Source organism: Syzygium oleosum, unplaced genomic scaffold (assembly GCF_021117445.2).
Source record: "Syzygium oleosum isolate NSW1041296 unplaced genomic scaffold, Sole_v2.1 Sole_v2.06, whole genome shotgun sequence".
Taxonomy (NCBI): Eukaryota; Viridiplantae; Streptophyta; class Magnoliopsida; order Myrtales; family Myrtaceae; genus Syzygium; species Syzygium oleosum.
Window position 1 is genome coordinate 12,558,741 of NW_026607490.1, and position 21,162 is coordinate 12,579,902.

The 21,162-nt window shown below is 39.4% G+C and overlaps 1 protein-coding gene across 9 annotated transcripts; it reads right to left on the reverse strand.

Moving 5' to 3' along the window:
• Positions 1–6,884: 6,884 nt before the first annotated feature.
• Positions 6,885–17,696, reverse strand: LOC115682868 (phospholipase D zeta 1). Of its 9 annotated transcripts, XM_056312470.1 has the most exons (20): positions 17,187–17,689; positions 16,353–16,454; positions 16,090–16,205; positions 15,854–15,995; positions 15,122–15,292; positions 14,430–14,603; positions 13,572–13,814; positions 13,357–13,473; positions 12,114–12,253; positions 11,867–12,016; positions 11,359–11,515; positions 10,746–11,267; positions 9,958–10,068; positions 9,382–9,528; positions 9,102–9,299; positions 8,857–8,958; positions 8,182–8,313; positions 7,948–8,013; positions 7,493–7,554; positions 6,885–7,346 (listed from the first exon to the last, which is right to left on the reverse strand). In XM_056312470.1, the coding sequence occupies exons 1-20, from the start codon at positions 17,415–17,417 to the stop codon at positions 7,097–7,099; spliced, it is 3,333 nt and encodes a 1,110-aa protein (XP_056168445.1). In that variant the 5' UTR covers positions 17,418–17,689; the 3' UTR covers positions 6,885–7,096. The 9 variants fall into 9 exon arrangements, 6 of the variants coding, with proteins under 6 accessions (XP_056168445.1, XP_056168450.1, XP_056168451.1 ...); XM_056312475.1 differs by lacking the exon at positions 17,187–17,689 and having other exon boundaries at positions 16,090–16,180; positions 16,353–16,451; XM_056312476.1 differs by lacking the exon at positions 17,187–17,689 and having other exon boundaries at positions 15,854–16,012; positions 16,090–16,180; positions 16,353–16,451.
• Positions 17,697–21,162: the final 3,466 nt, after the last annotated feature.

Below are 21,162 nucleotides of genomic sequence, written 5' to 3' on the forward strand. Positions count from 1 at the left end.
CTGTGAGCATAGAAGGATTTATATGGAAAAGCTAAATATTTTAGGCTATGTGGGTAATTTTGTAATTTGTGTCATGTAGGGTTTCGCTATATATGTTTAGGGCGAAACGGGTCTCTAAAAAGAGAGGGAGGGAGTGAAAAAGAGCGGCTGTACACTTTTCTACGTTATTAGTGAAACAGATCTCATCTCCCCGTGGACGTAGGTAGGCGGAACATCTCCCCTGCTGAACCACGTAAATTCTTGTGTTGTGCGAATTTCCATTACTTTCTTGCATCGTTGATAGGATCGAATTTAGATATTCGACAATTGGTATCAGAGCTTGGTTCGGCAAGCTATCAAGATGGCAGGAAAGGGTTCGAGTGTCAAGTACGACATCGAGAGGTTTAATGGAAAGAACAACTTCACTCTCTGGCGACGAAGAATGATGGATCTTCTGATTCAGCAGGGCCTGTTGAAAGTGCTGCTGGGGAAAGGGAAGAAACCAGAAACGAGTGATGAAGATTGGGCGGAGATGGAGGAAAGGGCGGTAAGCGCCATTCGATTGAACCTATCTGATGAGGTTCTGCAGTATGTGATGGATCTCAAGTCGGCTCCGCAGGTGTGGTCGAAACTTGAGAGCATCTATATGACCAAGTCCCTAACGAACAAACTGTTTTTGAAAAAACACTTACACTCTCTACAGATGGAGGAAGGCTCAGATCTGTTAGAACACATCAACACGTTCAATCAGATTCTGAGTAAACTTGCAAGTCTGGAGGTAAGTATGGCAGATGAAGACAAAGCCCTATTACTGCTATCGTCGCTACCAGCATCTTATGATCATCTGGTGATGACACTCTTGTATGGAAAGGAGACGCTTGAGACAGATGAGGTCACTGCTGCCCTATTATCTAATGATACAAGAAAGAGGGTTAACAGTGCTACGGCACGGGTGGTGAGGTCTCATTGGAAAAGTCAAGGAGCGAGAACGGGAAGAACAATTGCGGAGATCCGGGAATAAGGGTCGATCGAAATCAAGAGGGGGTAAAACAAAACTCTCTTGTTATTATTGCAAGAAGGAAGGCCATCTGAAAAGAAACTGTTATAAAAGAAAGGAAGACTTGAAGAAGCGCGAGAAAACTTCTAATCAAGCAAGTGTGGCTGATAGCTCAGACGGTGATGATGGAGATCTTCTCTCTATATCATCAGGTAAGAATCAGTTCACTGATTCATGGATTTTAGACTCTGGATGCTCTTATCACATGTGCCCGAATAGGGATTGGTTTGATTCATACCGGTCATACAGTGGCGGATCTGTTCTAATGGGGAATGATGCGGTTTGCAAAACCATTGGAATAGGGACTATTAAAATCAGAATGTTTGATGGTATAGTTAGAACTTTAGTGGATATAAGGCACGTTCCAAATCCAAAGAAAAATTTGATATCTTTGGGTGCGCTTGATGTGAATGGCTGCCAGTACGCAGCAGCAGGTGGAGTTCTCAAAGTCATCAAGGGAGCTATGGTTGTCATGAAAGGAGAGTTGACTGGAACTTTATACAGGCTCATAGGGAGTACAGTAACAAGTGGAGCATCCGTGACTACAGCTGCAGAGTCCGATTCAGATGACACTCATCTGTGGCATATGAGGTTAGGGCATATGGGTGAAAGGGGTATGATGGAGCTCCATAAAAGGAAGCTGTTAAAAGGTGTCAAAAGCTACAAATTGAACTACTGCAAATACTGTGTTTTCGGAAAACAGAGCAGGGTTAGTTTCAGAACTGCGAAGCATACGAGCAAGGATGTACTTGATTATGTACATACCGATGTATGGGGTATTGCACCGATCAAATCAAAAGGTGGAGCCGAATATTTTGTGACCTTCATTGATGATTACTCAAGGAAAGTCTGGGTCTACTTCATGAAGCAGAAAAACGAAGTCTTCTCCAAATTCAAAGAGTGGAAGGCTGAAGTAGAAAGGCAGACAGGAAAGAAGCTAAAGTGCTTGAGAACAGACAATGAAGGGGAATACAGGTACACACCATTCTTAGAACTATGTAAAGCTGAAGGGATCATACGTCATTTCACAACATCAGATACACCACAGCAAAATGGTGTAGCTGAGAGGATGAACATGACACTTTTGGAAAGGGCCCGGAGTATGAGGCTGAATGCAGAGCTGAGTAAAAGTTTCTGGGCAGAAGCAGTTAATATGGCATGCTATCTCATTAATAGGTCTCCATCTACAGCCATTGAATGCAGAGTTCCTGAGGAGGTATGAACAGGTAATCCGATTGACTATTCTGGTTTGAGAGTATTTGGTTGTCCAGCCTATGTTCATGTACAAAGTGGACATCGTTCCAAGTTAGACTCAAAGTTTAAGCAGTGCATCTTTCTTGGCTATGAGAAAGATATGAAAGAATTCAAGCTATGGGATCCAAATGCACGGAAGACCGTGGTTAGCAGGGACGTTGTCTTTAATGAATCTGACATGGTGAAGGCAAATAACAGTTCACATGCAGATGGCAGAAGTGAAGAAGGATCTACTGTGCAGGTGGAGTCAGGTGAACCAGAAATAGCGGGAGGAAGGGAATCATCCAGTAACTCACCAGAATCACACGAGACAGAAAAAGATACCTACACCATCGCAGAAGGTAGAGGAAAACGTACTCACAAAGCACCTGTGAGATACGGGTTTGAGGATATGGTTGCTTATGCCCTCATAGTAGGTTCAGGCGATCCATCTTCCTATCAGGATGCGATATCTGATGCTGATAGTGATAAATGGATTTCAGCTATGATGGAAGAAATGGAATCCTTACAGAAAAATAGGACTTGGAAGATTGTGGAGAAACCTAAAGGGCGAAAGATCATTGAGTGTAAATGGATTTTTCGCAAGAAAGAGGCAGTGTCTGAGAATGAACAGGTAAGGTACAAGGCTAGACTTGTAGCTAAAGGGTATGCACAGAAGGAAGGGGTGGATTATAATGAAATATTCTCTCCAGTAGTAAAGCACACTTCCATTCGGGTTCTACTTGCCTTGGTAGCCATGTTTGATTTTGAGCTTGAGCAACTTGATGTGAAGACGGCGTTTCTTCATGGAGACTTGGAGGAACAGATTTTCATGGAGCAACCTGACGGGTTCAAAGTGCCAGGAAAGGAACATCACGTTTGTCTGCTTAAGAAATCACTTTATGGCCTTAAGCAATCTCCGAGACAGTGGTACAAGCGTTTTAACTCTTTTATGGTGCAAATTGGCTATTCGAGAAGTGAGTATGATTGCTATGTTTATTTTAAAGTGTCAGATGATAATTCGATTATTCTTTTAATGCTTTATGTTGATGACATGCTCATTGCTGCTAAGGATATGCATAATATTGTCTCTTTAAAGTCCTTGTTGAATAATGAGTTTGAGATGAAGGATCTTGGTGCTGCTAAGAGGATCCTTGGTATGGAAATTCATAGAGATAGAAGTGCAGGTAAACTCTGGGTATCTCAAAAGAGGTATGTTGAAAAGGTGCTTGAGCGTTTCAACATGAATAAGGCTAAACCAGTGAGGACACCATTAGCTAGCCACTTCAGGTTATCTGAACAGCAATGCCCCACAAAACATGAGGAGATTGAGGAGATGACTCGAGTTCCCTATGCTAGCGCAGTTGGGAGTCTCATGTATGCTATGGTGTGTAGCAGGCCAGATTTATCTCATGCAATTAGTGTTGTTAGCAGATACATGAGTAATCCAAGGAAGGAGCATTGGAATGCAGTCAAGTAGATCTTTAGATATCTGAGCGGGATTGCAGACTTGGGTATTATGTTCAGTCGTGACGGAGGTTCGAAGGAGCTAGCGGGATATGTTGATTCAGACTTTGCTGGTGACCTAGACAGGAGGAGGTCTACTACAGGATATGTCTTCACATTAGTTGGTGGACCTATCTCATGCAGGGCGATGCTCCAGTCCACAATTGCATTGTCTACTACAGAGGCAGAGTACATGGCAGTTATAGAAGCTGCTAAGGAAGGGCTCTGGTTGACTGGGTTGGTTCGTGAGTTGGGTTTAGAGCAAGGAGGTGCGGTGTTACATTGTGACAGTCAGAGTGCCATACATCTCGCCAAGAATCAAGTGTTTCATGCAAGAACAAAGCATATAGATGTGAAGTTTCACAAAATCAGGGAGCTTGTGTCAGATGGCAGCATTCACTTGAGGAAGATTCACACGAATAGCAATCCTGCAGATTGTTTTACCAAGCCAGTCACTATTGAGAAGTTTGGGTCCTGTTTGGGCTCAATTAATATAACTCGCTGTTGAAGGTGAGGGACGCACTCAATGAGTGCGGAAGTGTACCTCTTATGGAGGTACGGGGATGAAAACATCTATATTTCATATTCTTTCACAGGTGGCTTTACAGAATCCAAGCCAAAAGGTGGAGATTGTTGAGGTTGATGTCTTGTATTCTGTTATCCAAGAGATTATGAGACGGTTCCGAAAGGCCCCCTGACGACTGGACAGCACAGGGTCCCGCTGTGGGCATAGAAGGATTTATATGGAAAAGCTAAATATTTTAGACTATATGGGCAATTTTGTAATTTGTGCCATGTAGGGTTTCGCTATATATGTTTAGGGCGAAACAGGTCTCTAAAAAGAGAGGGAGGGAGTGAAAAAGAGCGGCTGTACACTTTTCTACGTTATTAGTGAAACAGATCTCATCTCCCCGTGGACGTAGGTAGGCGGAACATCTCCCCTGCTGAACCACGTAAATTCTTGTGTTGTGTGAATTTTCATTACTTTCTTGCATCGTTGATAGGATCGAATTTAGATATTTGACAGTCTGTAGGCTTTTAATTTATTCGATGTGGTCCATGAACTATCAATAAATGTTCAACGTAGTCTTTAGATTATATTAAAATGTTTAAAAATTCATAGATCACATTGAATATTAGACCAAAGTTCATAGACTATATCGAATAAATTAAAAGTCTCTAGAAGATACTATACATTCACATAAGTTAAAAATCTAGGAATGACATTGCAGATTGGATCAAAATTCATAGACCCCATTGCAGAAGTTAAAAGTTTAGGGACGGCATTGTTCATTAGGCCAAAATTTGGTAACCATTTGTGGTCATTTTACATATAATCTAGGTTCTAGCGTCATGACGTGTCGTGGGCCTCCTCCATCCGCGTAAAAGTTACTCTCGTTTTCGTATACGAAAGCTAGGCCGCACGGAAAGTGAAGAGCTATAAATGTCTTTTCTCTTGGTACCTCTAAAAAATATGCTGGATCACAATGGCTTTTTTTAAGGAATGTTTGGTAAACTAAAGAAAATCATTGGTGACGTTGTATGCATAAACTAATCCTTTCGATTGGTCCGACATAGAACCACGGCGCCTCTCGTGCGATAATATAAAGATATAACTAGGTCACCCACCCACCAATGGGGAAGTGGTGAACGTCCATCCCGGTGCCCGACGTCGACGCTGGTGATGTGACGGGCGACGGGACAAGGGATTTGAGAACGAGATTAGACCGCACCTCGATTTATACAAAAATTGCGAGGTCGGTCCAAAGGGACAGTTGGGTTTCATGGTAAGGGAAGTACGTCAGCGCGCACATGTTAATGGTATACATGCGGACGAGAATCGGCTGGCCACCTTTCAAGATCGTCACATCGACACCTCTCCATCACGGTATAATAATCAATCATTGTTGACCCCCTTAGCATAATCGACCTTCGGCTTTTTTTTGGATATATTACGTGGTTGGCCAGGCCAACCCATCGATTTATCTTTGGGCTTGTTCCGTGGGGGAAAAGTAGAACGCATTTACTAGTGGGTGAGCAATTAGGTGAGAGTTATTTTGTGGAGATTTGTTATTGCAATTGATGAACTTTAAGGGCCAATCAAGATGCCGAGAGACACGTGGCGCGTTGCTTGCCAGTCCACGTGGATGGAGGGGGGGCCGTGTGTTTTCGTGGGGGAGTTCAACGTGGGTCGGTGCGAACGCGGACGTATAAGAAAGGGGGAGAAAAGAAAGGCCGAAGTTCAAGAGGGGACCGAAATTGTGGTTTATGTAGGATGGAGGAGGAGGGGAAAATTTTAGTGGATTTGGCTTTCTGGGGAATGAGAAGCTAGAAAGGGGTCAGCTGGCTACAGCACATTTTACGTGTAACGAGCATATGGTAAGGGCTAAAGATTTGGCGATTGTTAGTGGGGAGACTTAGGCCATAGATTTGGTCATACTGTTAGTGGGATGCCCCGCCCCGCCCCACCCACCTAATTTCACCCACATTTGATGTAGACAAGGCACGATTCCTATCCATTGGAAAAAGAGCGTGCTTTTTCGTGAGGTTGAGATTCGAAGCTCGCATGAGTGTTCCGTCCCCCAACTTCTAAACCCATGCTGCTTCTTTCTTTATAGAACGCAAAAGAAAAGGAACATACAAATTCGGGACACTTTTTCTTTTCCTTATTTTTATGTAAAATCAATAAGCAAGAATGCTGGTGGTTCTGGTCTCTGTCAATCGCGTTTCTTGCGAATGCGCGGAGATGGGGTCAAAGGAGTTCATAACGTAAGAGCATCGTCTTGTAAGCTAGAGACTCCATCGAATGAGCAGTTTATGGACCATTCCCAGAGTACTATGTAGCTTGCACCAGAGATATGCCTAGCTACATGAAGATAAACAAACAGACTGACAATGCACTATGCCTGGAGATCAGCACCGGCGTGCAATAATCTTTAAGGCGCCACCGGCTGATGATCTCCAAGGTTTTATAAATAAGTACAAAAGTGTTCACTTGATGCTTGCAAAACAAGTCGCTCCGACGAGGCCATCTTTCGACTCAAACAACAAACCTTTAACGGAATGAAGTTTTGTAATGAGATGAAGCAAAAGTTTAGATGACAAAGGATTAACATTATTCCGAAGTCAGTACTTTATATTTATGACAGACATCACAACTTCCCTCCAACCCAACAATGACCCCGCCGAAATAAAAAAGAGACGTGGAGTCAAATCGTTTTTTGTATACTGTAATGGTATATGCATGTAATGATACAAATACGGCTGTCTCTTTGCGCTTTCGTATGGTTGTAACCCTTTAAGCTCCCCCTAAAATCGTGCTCAGTGGAAAACTTGAGGAGATGCGTAATATTCGCTCTCGTTAAACACCGGTCTTAAATCTTCTCTGCACATGAAATCCAAGGGAAAAGAAACAAGATGACCCCTCACCGACTCTAATCTCAGCATGGGATCGGTCCTCTTTATATCGCCATTGTGGTAGGACTCTAACCTCTCGGGGGCAATACCTAAATCGATAGTAGTGTGCCCAATTTCCTCCTTCCAGTGGGCCGCGTTTTCTCTGATAGCGACTCTGCATGGCAATCATCACAAAACACAGTCAACTCACAAGAAAGTAAAAGATGCAAAAGGAAGATCTGATTACATATGCATTGTCATAATCAACCCAAAGGAAGGAAAGAGATGCAGAAAAACGACCGCACTAGATGTGTGCTGTACCTGGAATGTATAAGATCATTAGGTATGCAAGAGAAGACGTCTTGGTAAATTGCTGAATTTTCCTGCCAAATGTACAACAAATGATCAGCAAATGCTGGCAGTTCCCAATCGAACGACTATAATACACATTGGAACTAACTCCACAAACACCCCCCCACACACACACACACACACACACACACACACCCACACACACACACACACTCTCATGCACGCACGCACAGGTGCCGATCCATTCTAAAATTAAGAAATTAAAGCTCTTCTAGTATTTATTCAAAAGCCCCATTCATCTTTCCCATTGCACAGGAGATAAAAGACAGATTTCTTCACATGAGGAACCTAATTCTACCAAATGCAATGGAAACAACTGCAACTGCTTTCACATATTTTGAAAAACCAAAACTACTCCTCAGGTACACTGAAAATCTTTGAAATCAGGGTGAAAAGCTTCTTACCTTTGAAGTTGCCATCCATATATCTTTGTAAGTAGAATCAACCACCGGATCAATTATTTGATTCACCTGAGTAAAACAAAACAAGCTGTGGTAAAAACTCATCGCTTGTGATTTAATAAAAACGTCAGAGAATGTCTACTTTTATCCACACATATGCAGCACCCAGAAGCTAATGTTTATACCACCGTCAAGCTCAATCCAAAATTCCAATAACAGACAACCATTTTCACTGACCTCTCCTCCACGAAGACCAAGGTGTTCAGACCACAGAGAAAGACGAAGACTCCGAGAAAATTTTCCAGCCTTCCAAGGCATGCCTCCCATAGTTGAATCAACTAATTCCTTGTCTTCGATAAGCACGCCAATCTAAGTTAAAAGCAGAAGTCAAGAAGGATGAGATGAAGAAAAAACATCAAGTACATGCAGAAATACCACAGAGTACAGTAACGCTAGACTATGTAATACTGAAGCAGAGCCACAGAACCTGATGTATCAAATCTTTCACAGTTTCACCATTCCATAAGCTGATAAATCCACCCTTATATTCAGTGGCGATGTATATCCAATAGCTTACTTCTCCATTTTAAGGACAAAAAGGAGACGACCATTTTAACTTAGGATGAAGAAAAGAAGGTATGGAAAACGAAAGGAATGAAGATAACGTGGAAATGGAAATAACAGATCTAAAGCAATCAATTGAAAGCTGACACACCATTCTACCAATTTAAGATCTGCTGCAGAAGAAAAAGTTCATTAGAAGATCAGCTATCTCATTCTCATGCTTATGGGTGTTGATGACTTTCCATAAGCAAAAGACCCTACCAGTATTGCAAGCGTGAAAGACTTCAATCATCACTAAGTCACCAATAAGCAATTACATGGCTATAAAGTTCCAATAGTAACTAGTACCTCAGAATCTCTGGAACCAAGCAAACTTCTATCATTTATATTTGCTGATCCAATAAGCGACATGCAGTCGTCTATTATCATGACTTTACTATGCACATACACCTGCAATACAGGATAACAAAAACTCAGAACATAGTGCAAATGCTAGACCCAGTAAACAACAGAAATGGAAGAAGGCGAGGAAAGTAACTGAGAAAGCAAATACTGCAATATAGAGTGAATTTGCATTCGTCATGGTATCCTACCTGGCTAGATGCAATAGAGCCTCCATCAAAGAGCTTTCCATAAGCTCTGAGACCATAAAAAGAGATGTAATCATGAGCTTTAGGACCAAGTAGATCATAAAGATTGTGCAATATTGAATTGTTTCCTCTGCAAATAGTTCGATATTGCCAGTGCATTATAGCTCTAACAGATGCTGCACCACCATCATCAAGCCCACCCTGTTGGAAGTTCACAGATTTTTAAGAAAACATTCTGAAAGTTAATAATTCTAAGTTCAATGTCAAGTAATAGAGAAATAACCTGGAAACCGGGTAGGAGAGGTATAACAATTATAACTCTGAAAGATCTCTTATCATTATGAGCTTTCATAATCCGGCGGTATAGTGATTCCAAAACACGATTTCGAATAATTTCATCTCCTGAAAGACCTGATATAAAAAATTGATTCTGGCAATTTGGTTACCAGAGAATTGGGCAAGGTCAGGAGTGAACAATCACTATACGTAGAATGCAACCCAACATAAAGATATAAAACTATGGTACAAAGAAGATAAAAAGGCATATTTTGACCAAATAATCAAAATCACCATTCACCAATGAATGAGAATGAAGATGCATAGCCAACTGCATAATCGTCCATGGAAATGCAAAAGGAAACATAAATATGGCTCGTAATAAGAGAACGAAATAGAATTTCTGAAGATTTATGTTTTACTTGATGCAGGATATCAACCCCAACATACTTTCACCCAGTTGAATATGTTTTACAAAATTCTTTGTCCAGTAATCTGTTATCTCCAACAAAAACCACTCCCTCCACAAGCTTTGCCTTGAAAACTGCGAAAATTATCAGGAAATTGGAGTTTGTCTTTATACCTCGATATAAATAAAGTGTTCTGATTTCTCAATAAGAGAACAATAGGCATTGTGAATACTCTCCTCAGTCTGGCTTGTTCCAGCAGACCACTGACTGACACTCCTAAATACCTGGAAATTATAACAATGAGTTATATAGAGGAAATCACCTTGATTAGCAATAAATAATCATGTAGATTACAAGCCTTCTAAGGATTTTGAAGTATCTATGGCTAGAACAAGGATATAGACATGCGCTGACGTCGTTCAAGGCATATGACAATCTACTAGATACTCGAGCAAAACACAAATGAAACTAGGATAAGATAAAATATAATAAGTATAGCATCACATGACTGACTCCTGTTACCAACAGTTAACAGACTTCATTCACAGAAATATTGGGATGTAGTTTGTAGTAGAATAAAAAATATTAAAGCACATAGGGCAGTTTCACGTACCATAATTTGATAATAATTTAAGATTAAGCAAGGTACATTATTTTTCAAATGACTTTTCAACAATCACCAACAGAAATCCCCCAAGAATATGTTGCCTGAGAGGAACATTTAGTTCAAGATCTGTATTTGCTATATCTGACAATTGTCAGAAATATTTAATCAATCAATATACAACAAATTTCCAGAAATCTTCCTTTCAAAGGTCCAGAATTTGCAGAGAAGACTAAATTTCCAACTGAAGATGTAAACTTCAAAATGCTAAAATGAACATATCAGTCAAAGAGTACTATATATGCCAATTATATTTTGAGTAACATGGGAAAAACTGCAGTCAGGAGACATGACCACCTGACAATGACATGGAGTGCAAGGACCAACTTGCCCAGTTTCATCTGTAGGTGCCATTTGATCACCCCGCTCCTGTGTTTCCCACCATTCTGGATCCGAAGTCAACACAACTGGTGGACAGGGTTTTTTAGGAAAATCGATGTCAAGGTCATCAACAAAACCCTTCATTGGTGTATCGACCACATCTTCATATTTGGATTTACGTAACAAAAAGTGATGATTCCTGCCTACTCTGCTTGGTTGATCAATGAGACGAATATCATGATCCAGACAACTGGATTTTGGGCTCCCTTCAGGAGGAGCATCGACACTATCAGGCTCTTGAGGAAGAAGTAGTGGAATATCTTGTAAAGAAGATCTAGAGGAAAAGGAGTCCTGTCTTTTGAGGCTTTTACTGTCACTATCTTCAAAATTCTTGCTCTCATCCTCCAACTCCTTACTTTTACCCATGTAGTGTGGAATAACCATATGATGTTGAGGCATAAGTAGAGGAATTGCCTCCTCATACGGGGCTTTATTTCTCTGAAAGATTAAATATTAAGCACAATAAGTCACAGCTTCATGACTGCTAAGAAGATTTACCATTTCAAAGAAAATGAAAATCCAAATGAACCTTTGCATAGTTCCACCGTTGAACAAAGTGTCTAGCTACATCCCGGCAAGGTGGTCCCCATAGAGCACAATGGACGTCATGCCAAGGCATGCGAGGATATTTTTCACGGTCCAATTCATCTTTCATTGTGTCTTCCCACGAATTTGGCTCAGATTCCCTGATAGATCACATTTTAAAGTGCAATGCTCATCAAGTGGCAGATCAAGGAAAAACAAAGCGATAGTCCTCCATGTATCTAAACAAGTAATTGGATAGGTACAGTTTCTTATCGCCGCTAACAAAATTAAGTATTTTCCTAAAAGCCTTTTCAATCCAATTCAGCAATTATCCCTTCGACCTCCTAGTCATATAAATGACTACTCTAAGGACAAAATCAGTTTATAGACAAGGGACAATAGAATTTGACATGGTATAACAAGTAGCTAAGTAGCGTATGGAGCATTTCGTCCTTTGCCAAATCTCCACCACAAGTGTAAAATAGGATCGCTGATGTGCTGATGAAGCTTACCTTGGGTTGTAATAATCCTTTCCAGGCCAGATCAAAGGGGGATGGTCACCGACCTTGTGTTCGGAGGTGTCATAACGACCAAAACACAAATCTAGTCCACCTATGAAACAAATCTGGTTATCCACGATGACGATCTTTTCATGGTGGGACCTGAACAGTCAAATGCTGATATCAGAAATTGCCAGCCCACAAGAACAATGTCTAGAAAGCCTTAGAATCCTATTAATTGTTCCTAAAAGTCGCATACCATAGGTAGACACCACTAGAAAAGTGATCAGGATATCGAAGTACCCTCACATTCTCATGAATGCTAAGAAGCTTTCGTTTGCTGGACATGCTGTTGATTTTCAAAGCAAGGGCCACCTCTTTGTACAAAAGAATGTAAATCTGCAATCACAAAATATTTCATGACTAAGAAACCAAGACAGCTTGGTGCAGTCAAAATTGCGAGTTGACTTGTAAAATCAGTTAAAAATTATATAAGGCCATGATCTTATGTTGTGATTTTGGGCTTTGGGAAGCCCAACAGCCACTTCACACCACTGAAACTCATTGCTTCACTGACGAGCACAGTCTAAAAACTTTTTAAAAGAAAAATAAGCTGTTCTTCTTCAACGAGACATAGATACAAATCCATTAGGATTCAGAGACAGAGTCACGACTCTCTCAACGTCTCAACAACAACGATCGCTCCTTGCCAGCCACAACGTCACTTTGGAGCAACTCCAAAAGCATGATCACCTCTGACCCATATGTCTTTTTGTATCCTTTGATTTTACCGATAGAAGCAAATTTTGGATATATTCTCTACAATTTAATCTAGATCAGTGAGTGATTTAGCTTTATCAGTATACTCACAGTTAAATAACAAAAAGATATGTTTGGAAGCTAAATTTTAACTTACATTTGAAGTTTTAACCTTTTCTTTTGCCAAATGAACTTTTCAACAATTACAAATTCCTTTTGGTACAATGAATACATTCAATTTAAGTATTGTTTGCGTAACTTCAATAATGATCACTACTTATTTTACGAACCACCTTTAATCTTTTGGATTTAACAAATACTAGTTGATGTATAAAAAAGAGATTACTCTGAAGTTGTAATCGATAGTGCCAGTAATTACTTAATTTAGTAGTTTTGAGCTTTATGATCCAATATGTATTAGACTCGTGAAATGTTTGTAGCTAATTCATAAAGAGTTTGTTAAATCTTACCATTTCACGATTCGATCTTATGATTCGATTTTATGGACACCTCATCGATCCTAGGTGAAAAGGCGAGTTTGACTACCTTGATAGTCATACCTGAATATTTGGTTCTAGTACCAATTTAGTAATGTCAAATGAGCTAAAACTAATCATCCATTTGTGTGTTCATCTATAATTTTGAATCTGAACCGTCATAGAACTGTATTTTCTCCTATAAAACAATATCATTAGAACGTTCAATATAGTGACCCCAATCTGCCATCGAACAGTAAAATTTACCTGCACTCCTTGCTTAGCTTTTGCTTCCAATAATGTATCAAGTCTTGAGGAAACATTAGTATGAAAAGGGCGCCTTAAATATAGTTCTGGGCACACCCACCATCCACAGATAAAAATCTGCAACAACCCTTAGCCAATTATGATACGCATTATATGGCCATTTATCAATTTAATAGTTCTGAAAAAACTAAGAGTCAAGGTTAGCAGACACAAACCTCAGATTTCGCATTTTCAATAGAGGCAGCAATGGCTTCAAATGCTGCCTGTCCATCAATGAACCACTGAGCCTGGCTACCATCGTCATTCAAACCCCTTGGAGGAGCAAAAGAGCCAAAACGATGCGGATGGCACCAACCTTCCGGAGGCCTAAGACCAGCATCATTGATAGCAGCCACCCAATCTCTGACTTTAGCATTGCTCTTGACTCTTAATCTGATGTTCCGGGTTCCACAAGTCACCTTTCATATTACGCATTTGTTAGTTCGACTATAAAACTGTTGCCTATTAATTCCATTGAGTGCAACATGTTATTCGATTTTAGCCATGATTAACAGCAAATGTGTTATAACTCCTCAATCATCTGAGACATATACCCTTCGCCTGTAACATCCTGCAACCGATGTGAGTCAGAGTAAGTGTTCCCCTTCCTCTCTAACAATCACTAAAGATTGTTCATTTAGGTTTTACTATATTGACCTCTATTTAAGATGTTTCTCAACCACTCAATAACCACAAACAACATCACGTAGAAAACTTCCACCAATTCTTTTGAGTCGTATTTTTCTGTTTATGAGCCAAATAAATTTTAGATTTCTTATTAATAAAATGACTTTATTTCCTCTGTGAATGATACAGAGTTCAATTACAAACCTATGACATAAAGTTAGCATAATGATCCCATAGCAGAGCCGCATTGTGGCAATAATAGAGAAGTTGTAAGTACATTTAAACTCTCCCATAATGATATTGACAGGTCAAAAGCACTAGAAAGTGCCATGTCAATTAATTCTTTTAAGCCCCCCACCCCCAAACACACATGCAGAGCGAACTGTGCATGCTGCATGCTTTCTTACCCTGAATGCATGGCGGAGTGGATTATTTTCCTTCACTTCTTTAGCTAACGCCACTCTCCCTTCTCCATTTCCATCTGATGCTGGTAATACGTCAAAAACAATTATATCCAAAGGTTTTGTATCAAAGGGATCCCCCAGCAAGGCTAAGAATCCAGGTTTTAGCACAGCCCACATCTGCAATGTACAGTGTTCTCAAGAGTTGGTCGCGAAAATATATCTGAAAGTGTCCATAGAAATCAACTAAACAAAACTTCTGTTCCAGTCAGAAAGTTTGAATGCTCAAAGAGTATCGGGTATATACAGAGAAAAAGGAGAAAGAAAAAAAGAAAACGAATGATGACAATGAATATCATGATGAAAACAAGAAAAATAACTATGGTAAAAATAGCTACACTGTTTAAAACTGATGAATGCCAAAATCTGGTAGGAAAATCATCAATCTGTATGTCAGCCAATCTATAATGAACAAATAATACTTTACCTTGCAAAGAAGAAAACAAGTAATTATCTCTGGAGTGACTTTCATAAGGGGAAAAAATACACGTGCATAAACACATGCTTTGATGCGCATGAGACGGAAAGCCGCTCAATGCACAAGTTAGCAAAGTACTTCAACAAGATTTCAAGTAAGATCTACATCAACACCTACTGCCACTAATATTAGCCTCAACTGCATGGATGCATTATATTACCTTTTGCCAGTTATTATTACAGCAACTGAACCAACCACATGCACAGCATTTTCTGGAATCATCACTTTTCGAAATCTTTGGCAGATGCTTCACCATTACATACTCCTCCTTCAGTTTAGGGCCATACTCCGGGCAGAAAGATAACTTAGAAACCTCCAGAAACTTGCATACCTATGATGTAGCTTGCCAAGCATGAAAGAACTGATATTAGGATAACCGGGACAATAACAGTACTGCTACAAGCTCCCCATATTCAAATGCAAAGAAGCCTCGACCATTTGCCTCTCTCAGAAACATGTGAGAACTACAAAGTTTCTAGATGGTAAAACATTTCATTGAGAAGCATGTCTATGCCTTAGTCAAGAAACTCAAAAACGCAGATTTTTTGCATTAAGTGGTTACCAAGGAGGACCTTTGACTATTATTTCCACAACTAGTGATGTTGAAATTATACTTGCTTTCAGTGGTCGTACCAAGGTGTTCACATGCAGTGCCGTAATATTGTTAAACACAAAAACTTCCTTAAGGTTACAAGTAGATTGACATTATCCAGCCGGACTTCATCATAGAAACAACTCTCACAGACAAAGACATGACCGCATCAGCTAGCTACAACTAGGCACAAAACTATTAAACAGTCCAGACATGAAAGTAAAACTTTCAGAAACCAATGCACATCCAAATTCAGGGAAAATAACAACCATATAGTTGAGCATAATTACCGCGGTATACCTCTCGAGAATTGACAAGATCCATGTTTCCAAGAAAGTGATTCAAGTACTCTTGCATTGCAATCTTTGCTCTGTCTGATATAGATTGCTGCCTTCCTAAAGCAGGCCGAATGACAGGAAGAGCAGCTCTTGAGGGAACATCTCTGAACAAAAAACCCACCTGTAAGAATTATTAATATTATGGATGCTTCGAATCATAAAATCCAAATTAATGCGCCATAGAGTGCCGTGGATTACCTATTTTTAAAACTTTCATCATGAAGAAATGGAACCGCATCGTCATCAACTTCATCTTCATCTTGCACAACAGTTGTGTGATCTCCAATTCCTAGATTTTGAAGCCATTCTTTAACCTTAATATTCCAAAAAGGAGTACATCAAAAGCCCACATTTCTGAAACGTTAGCCTTAAATAACTAAGGTAATAGAGCATAAACAAGCTAAAAGGGTATTGAACAACTGTATACTTAGATAATTAGAACATTACAATCCAGCACACACCTGCTCCTGTTTCTCATGAATTTCCTCGATGAAGGCACGTTTCTTCAACGCAAAGTGCAAAATGAAGACTTGGGATGCTTTCTTCAATAAACGCCATTTGAACTAGAGCATTCACGACAAAGAGAGAGAAATTCACCAACCAAGCTTTTAAAGCAGAGTGTGAGATAACAAAAGGTTGGCAAATTATGATCGTGATGAGTTAAAACATCAAAACTTTTATCCGCAATTACAGAAAAATAAATCTCAAAAGGAACAACGAGCTTGCCATATAATTAGTTCTGATCAAGGATCTACCTTTTCAGACTGACATTTGAAGCAAAAGACTCAAAGAACAGGAATTTGAACTACTTGACTCACCACTTTCAGATTTTGGTCAACAAAGAATACAGATTTTACATTTATCGAAGCACCAAGATGACAGAGAATTATGGAGCATCGTATTGATTCATCTCAAGCTGCCCATTCGCAAAACAAACTACACTACACCGCCCCCACTACCTCCGAAACCAAAAGCATAAGAAAAGAAACACAGCCGTGCAAACTAAACATAATGGAAGCATCAATCAACACAGTAAAACATCACAGAGTATCACATTCACTGGTGTAAAAGAGACGCTCATCAGTAAGAGCAAAGCCAATTACACAATTGCTCAAATGCTCATCCATAACCAACGATTCGTCAACATCTCAAAAAGTATCGCCGCAGCAAAGTCAACTGAACAAGCCCCGCCAAACAAAAGCCGAAATACTTCTAACAGCTCGAGACGATCGCCGCACGGACCAGAAGGCACAATCCCAAGCCCGCACCCCCGCGCCAAAGATAGAAACCGTTACCTGCTTGTACTGAAACTCGATCGTGTAAGACAGAAGCATCGGGCTGATATCGCCGGCGTCGGGCCTCGAGACGGACACGATCGCCGCCTTCGGGAGCTCGTCGAAGATCCGGGCCACCTCCGCGGAGCCCTGGCGGAACGACGGGAAGGACGACGCCGTCGCCTGGGACGGCTCCGACTCCATCTGGAAGTACCGGTGCCCGCCGGTCCCCATCAGCTGCTCCGACGCCATCGGAGCTCCGGGAGAAAAAAACAATCCTCCCCCCGATCGAGGAACGCGACGGCTCCTTCCTTCCTTCCTTCCGGCGCCGATCGATGGGGCGCGCTCCGAGGTTTCCAAGTTCCGAACGGGATCTCTCCGGCGAGCGTCGAGAATCTCGGGCGGCGATCGCGAAGGACGGAATGCGGTTTTCGATCGGAATTCTGGATCTCTAGAGAGAGAGAGAGAGAGAGAGAGAGAGAGAGAGTTTGGGTTGATTTCGCTGTACACAACTGCAACACGAAAACTGAAAATAGCGACGATACGAAAATCTGGAAAATTTCTCCTTCTTCTTCTTTTTTTAATTCTTATTAATTTAATCGAATTTCCGAGTAGATGGCCGGGGTGCGGTCTTCTAGAATCGGAGCATGCCTTCCTCCTTAATCAATGAATTAAATTAAGTTAATTATATGGTTAATTGGTATTTTTTTTTTTTTTTTGGGGGAGGTGGGAAGGCATGCAAGGATTTGACTAATCGTTATGAACAACCTAATAACGTGAAAAGTTAGGTGGAACCATATCGATGATTTGGCTTGTTTATATGGAAATGTTTCTGTAGTCGTTACTTTCTGTGTGGTTCGTCGTAGTAGAGTGGTGATCGTAATGGGATACCGATGTTAACTTTGTTCATGAGAAATAAATTTATTTTGTCGACACCGAAGCGAGAACAAAGTTCAATCTAAAAACATAAGCCATCAGTGAGCAAGACGATCGACGAATTACGAGCTTGTCGATTAAAAGGGATTGGCAGCATATGGTGCGAAATTTATCAACGAAAGCCTTTGCCTAAATTTAAGAGAAAATGATCGGTAAAGTCATCGAGAGCAAATGATCCCAGATTCTGATTAAGTGTTGAGATAGTACAATTAATGAATTGAACAGAAGTTCGGGGAGTTGGTAACGTTGAAATGGCAACGAAGATATATCACGCTGGTTTGGAAAAATTGGGTTTTCGTTGATTTTATTGTTAATCTTTTAAAGTGAAGGCACACCCGTGATGATGAACATCTAAGATTAACAATGATCGGTGACCGTATATTGTACATCTACGTTTAGTTGTCTAGATTTTTAGTTAGAATACGACTGGATAGAATGAGATATGAAATGAGGAGATTTTTTTTATATCTTATCCACTCTTTGATGAATCACAGTAATAAAACTAGATACTTTCGCATCCTATCACGTATATTGTTTGGTATGAATGATATATCGATGTAAATGAACTTGAAAATGCACGAACGAATAAGAATCTCACTACTAAAGAAACAACAAATACACAAACGAAGATAACCTCCATCAATTAATCCATCATTATTGTACCATCTAAGTCTTAAACAACAGAAGAGCTCATTGCAATATTCTAGAATGATAGGTTCATCTATGACAATAAATGTAAACGAGTTCTAGCAACATAGCTAGATCAGTCAACAAATGCTATATCTAGTAAGAGAAAGAAAAAATGATCATGTACCTTCACAATTCCCAAAAAGGTATAGAGTACTTCAACTTTCTTGCCATTTTGGTCAAGTTTCAACATGAACCACAGAGTTACAAAGGAGAAGGAACTTCGACAATCTTATTGTTTTCGTAGACTTTTGACCTGAACCATAGAGGTAAAATGAGTTTTAACTCTTTTGCAGTTTTTTGTGAAAATTTAACAATGATCTAGAGATACAGGCAAGGAGGAAACAAAGAGGGTAGAGATTTTTTTTTAGAATTCTTATTGGCCCTCATTCTTCAAGAATAAGAGAAAATCATTTTCAAATTTGAATTTGTTCGTGTAAAATCTAGGTTCTTCTACTTCATTTTTATTTCCTATTTTTTATATTTTTATTTCTTTTTTTATTTATTCCCTTCCATCATTCCTCAATAAAAATTTAGTAAACAATAAATTATACTTATATATAAAACATGTAGAAAATATAAATGCTAAATACATATATAGAAGATATATTATATACTAGAAAGAAATTCAAAATAAAAATAAAAATAGGAATAAATAAAAACGAAAATTGTTATTATTTTTTGTCACATTGAATTTTCTTTATTTATATGAGAATACAAACATTATTAATATTTAATTATTATTTTAATCTCATTAATTGAAAAAATTTGTTATTCGAGAAAAATAGCTTTTATACCATAGATAAAATAAATCTTATCTACTTTTATCCTACCTCGTTCATGAGATATTTTTATTCAAATTATACCATTTTTATATTCGATTTTATCCTATTTTGGGTAGGAGTGTAATAATGGGCTTAAATAACCCATTATTTTGTTTAGAACCCAGCCCATTAATTGACCCTTTATCTTCAATGCAAGGGTTAAAGAAGCAGACCCTCCATGGCCGAAAACAAGAGGGAAAGAAGAAGACGCACGCAGAGAAGAAGTAAAGGGGGCGGAGGGAAAATCTTTGTGCATTTACGTTCCGGACGACTTGACAAGACGAATCAACACTGTTTTGCAATGCCGGGTAAGTAATCGAGGCCTCTATTCATCTAATCATAATGATTTCGGAAATTAGGGCACAAATTTGAAGGAATATTGATTTTGAATTACAAGGCTCTATTGAGGAGTTATTAAGATACGATTTTGTGTGGAATGATTGTTTATGGTGTTGTTGAGCGGTGGGGTTTGTCGAGTAACTATTTCAAAGTATGGTTTGTCCGGGATGAATTTCAGAGGTTTCGTGTTTGAGTTACGCGTATCGGATAATACGCGTAATGGAGAAAAGTGAACGTCTACTATAACCGATTTTATTCATTAGCATTAGGAGTTGTTTTATCGACAAGTAAGTGTAGTTCAGTCAAGCAGTTAGTTAAAAGTAGATTTTACTTGATTTTTAATACCGTGTTTCGGTTAATTGTTAGGAATTCGAGTGCGTCGGCTCTAGTAACTACATAGGTTGGTTTTCGGCTTTTTTCAGGTGAGTGGTACTATTTCTTTTATGAATTTACAAGCTCATGTTTTGAAAATGGTAATATTATAATATAGTAAGAGTTATTAAGAGCATGTTTTCAGTATAAATGGGATCGAACTTTTACCATCTTTTAGTCTATTGACAATATATTGGAAAGTCTTACAAAGTAGCTTGAAATGAGTATTTGTGAATGTTTTGCTTAAATGTTTTGTGAAAGGAATTACCAAAAGCTATTTGTATTGGATGCGAAATGTTTTATGAAATGGATTCTATTTGATGATAGAAAATGATTATGTGATTCGGTGTGTGAAACCGGTTTATGAAATGACTTTCTGATGTTAATTGTGAGTTGTCGGAGAAAGATTTTGGTTGTTATGGCTCATATCGCTATGATGAGAACCCATTGAGAGGGAGTATGCATACTGTTAAGACGTCCTTCCGGGCTGAGCCGCCAACTGATATAGGTGGTAGACCTAGCCAAGGGGGATAACCTTGGCCGCCTTTGTTATGACGTTAAACATGACCATAGTTTGATAGTGAGCATTAGATTCGTCGATGGAATGGACCATCGACATGTGATTTGATGAGATTAGTCAATGGATAGACCATTGATGGTTGTTGTTGTCGAGTAGATTTTATTGACTAATCTTGTACATTATAAAGTTTTGTTGAAAAGCTATCATATATTTTTTATATTTTACGTATACCGTATATTGAATTTGTAACGAGGAGTTATGATGTCATTTTATAGCGTTGCGTGTGATTGTTTGATCCACTTAGAAGAAATATATTACT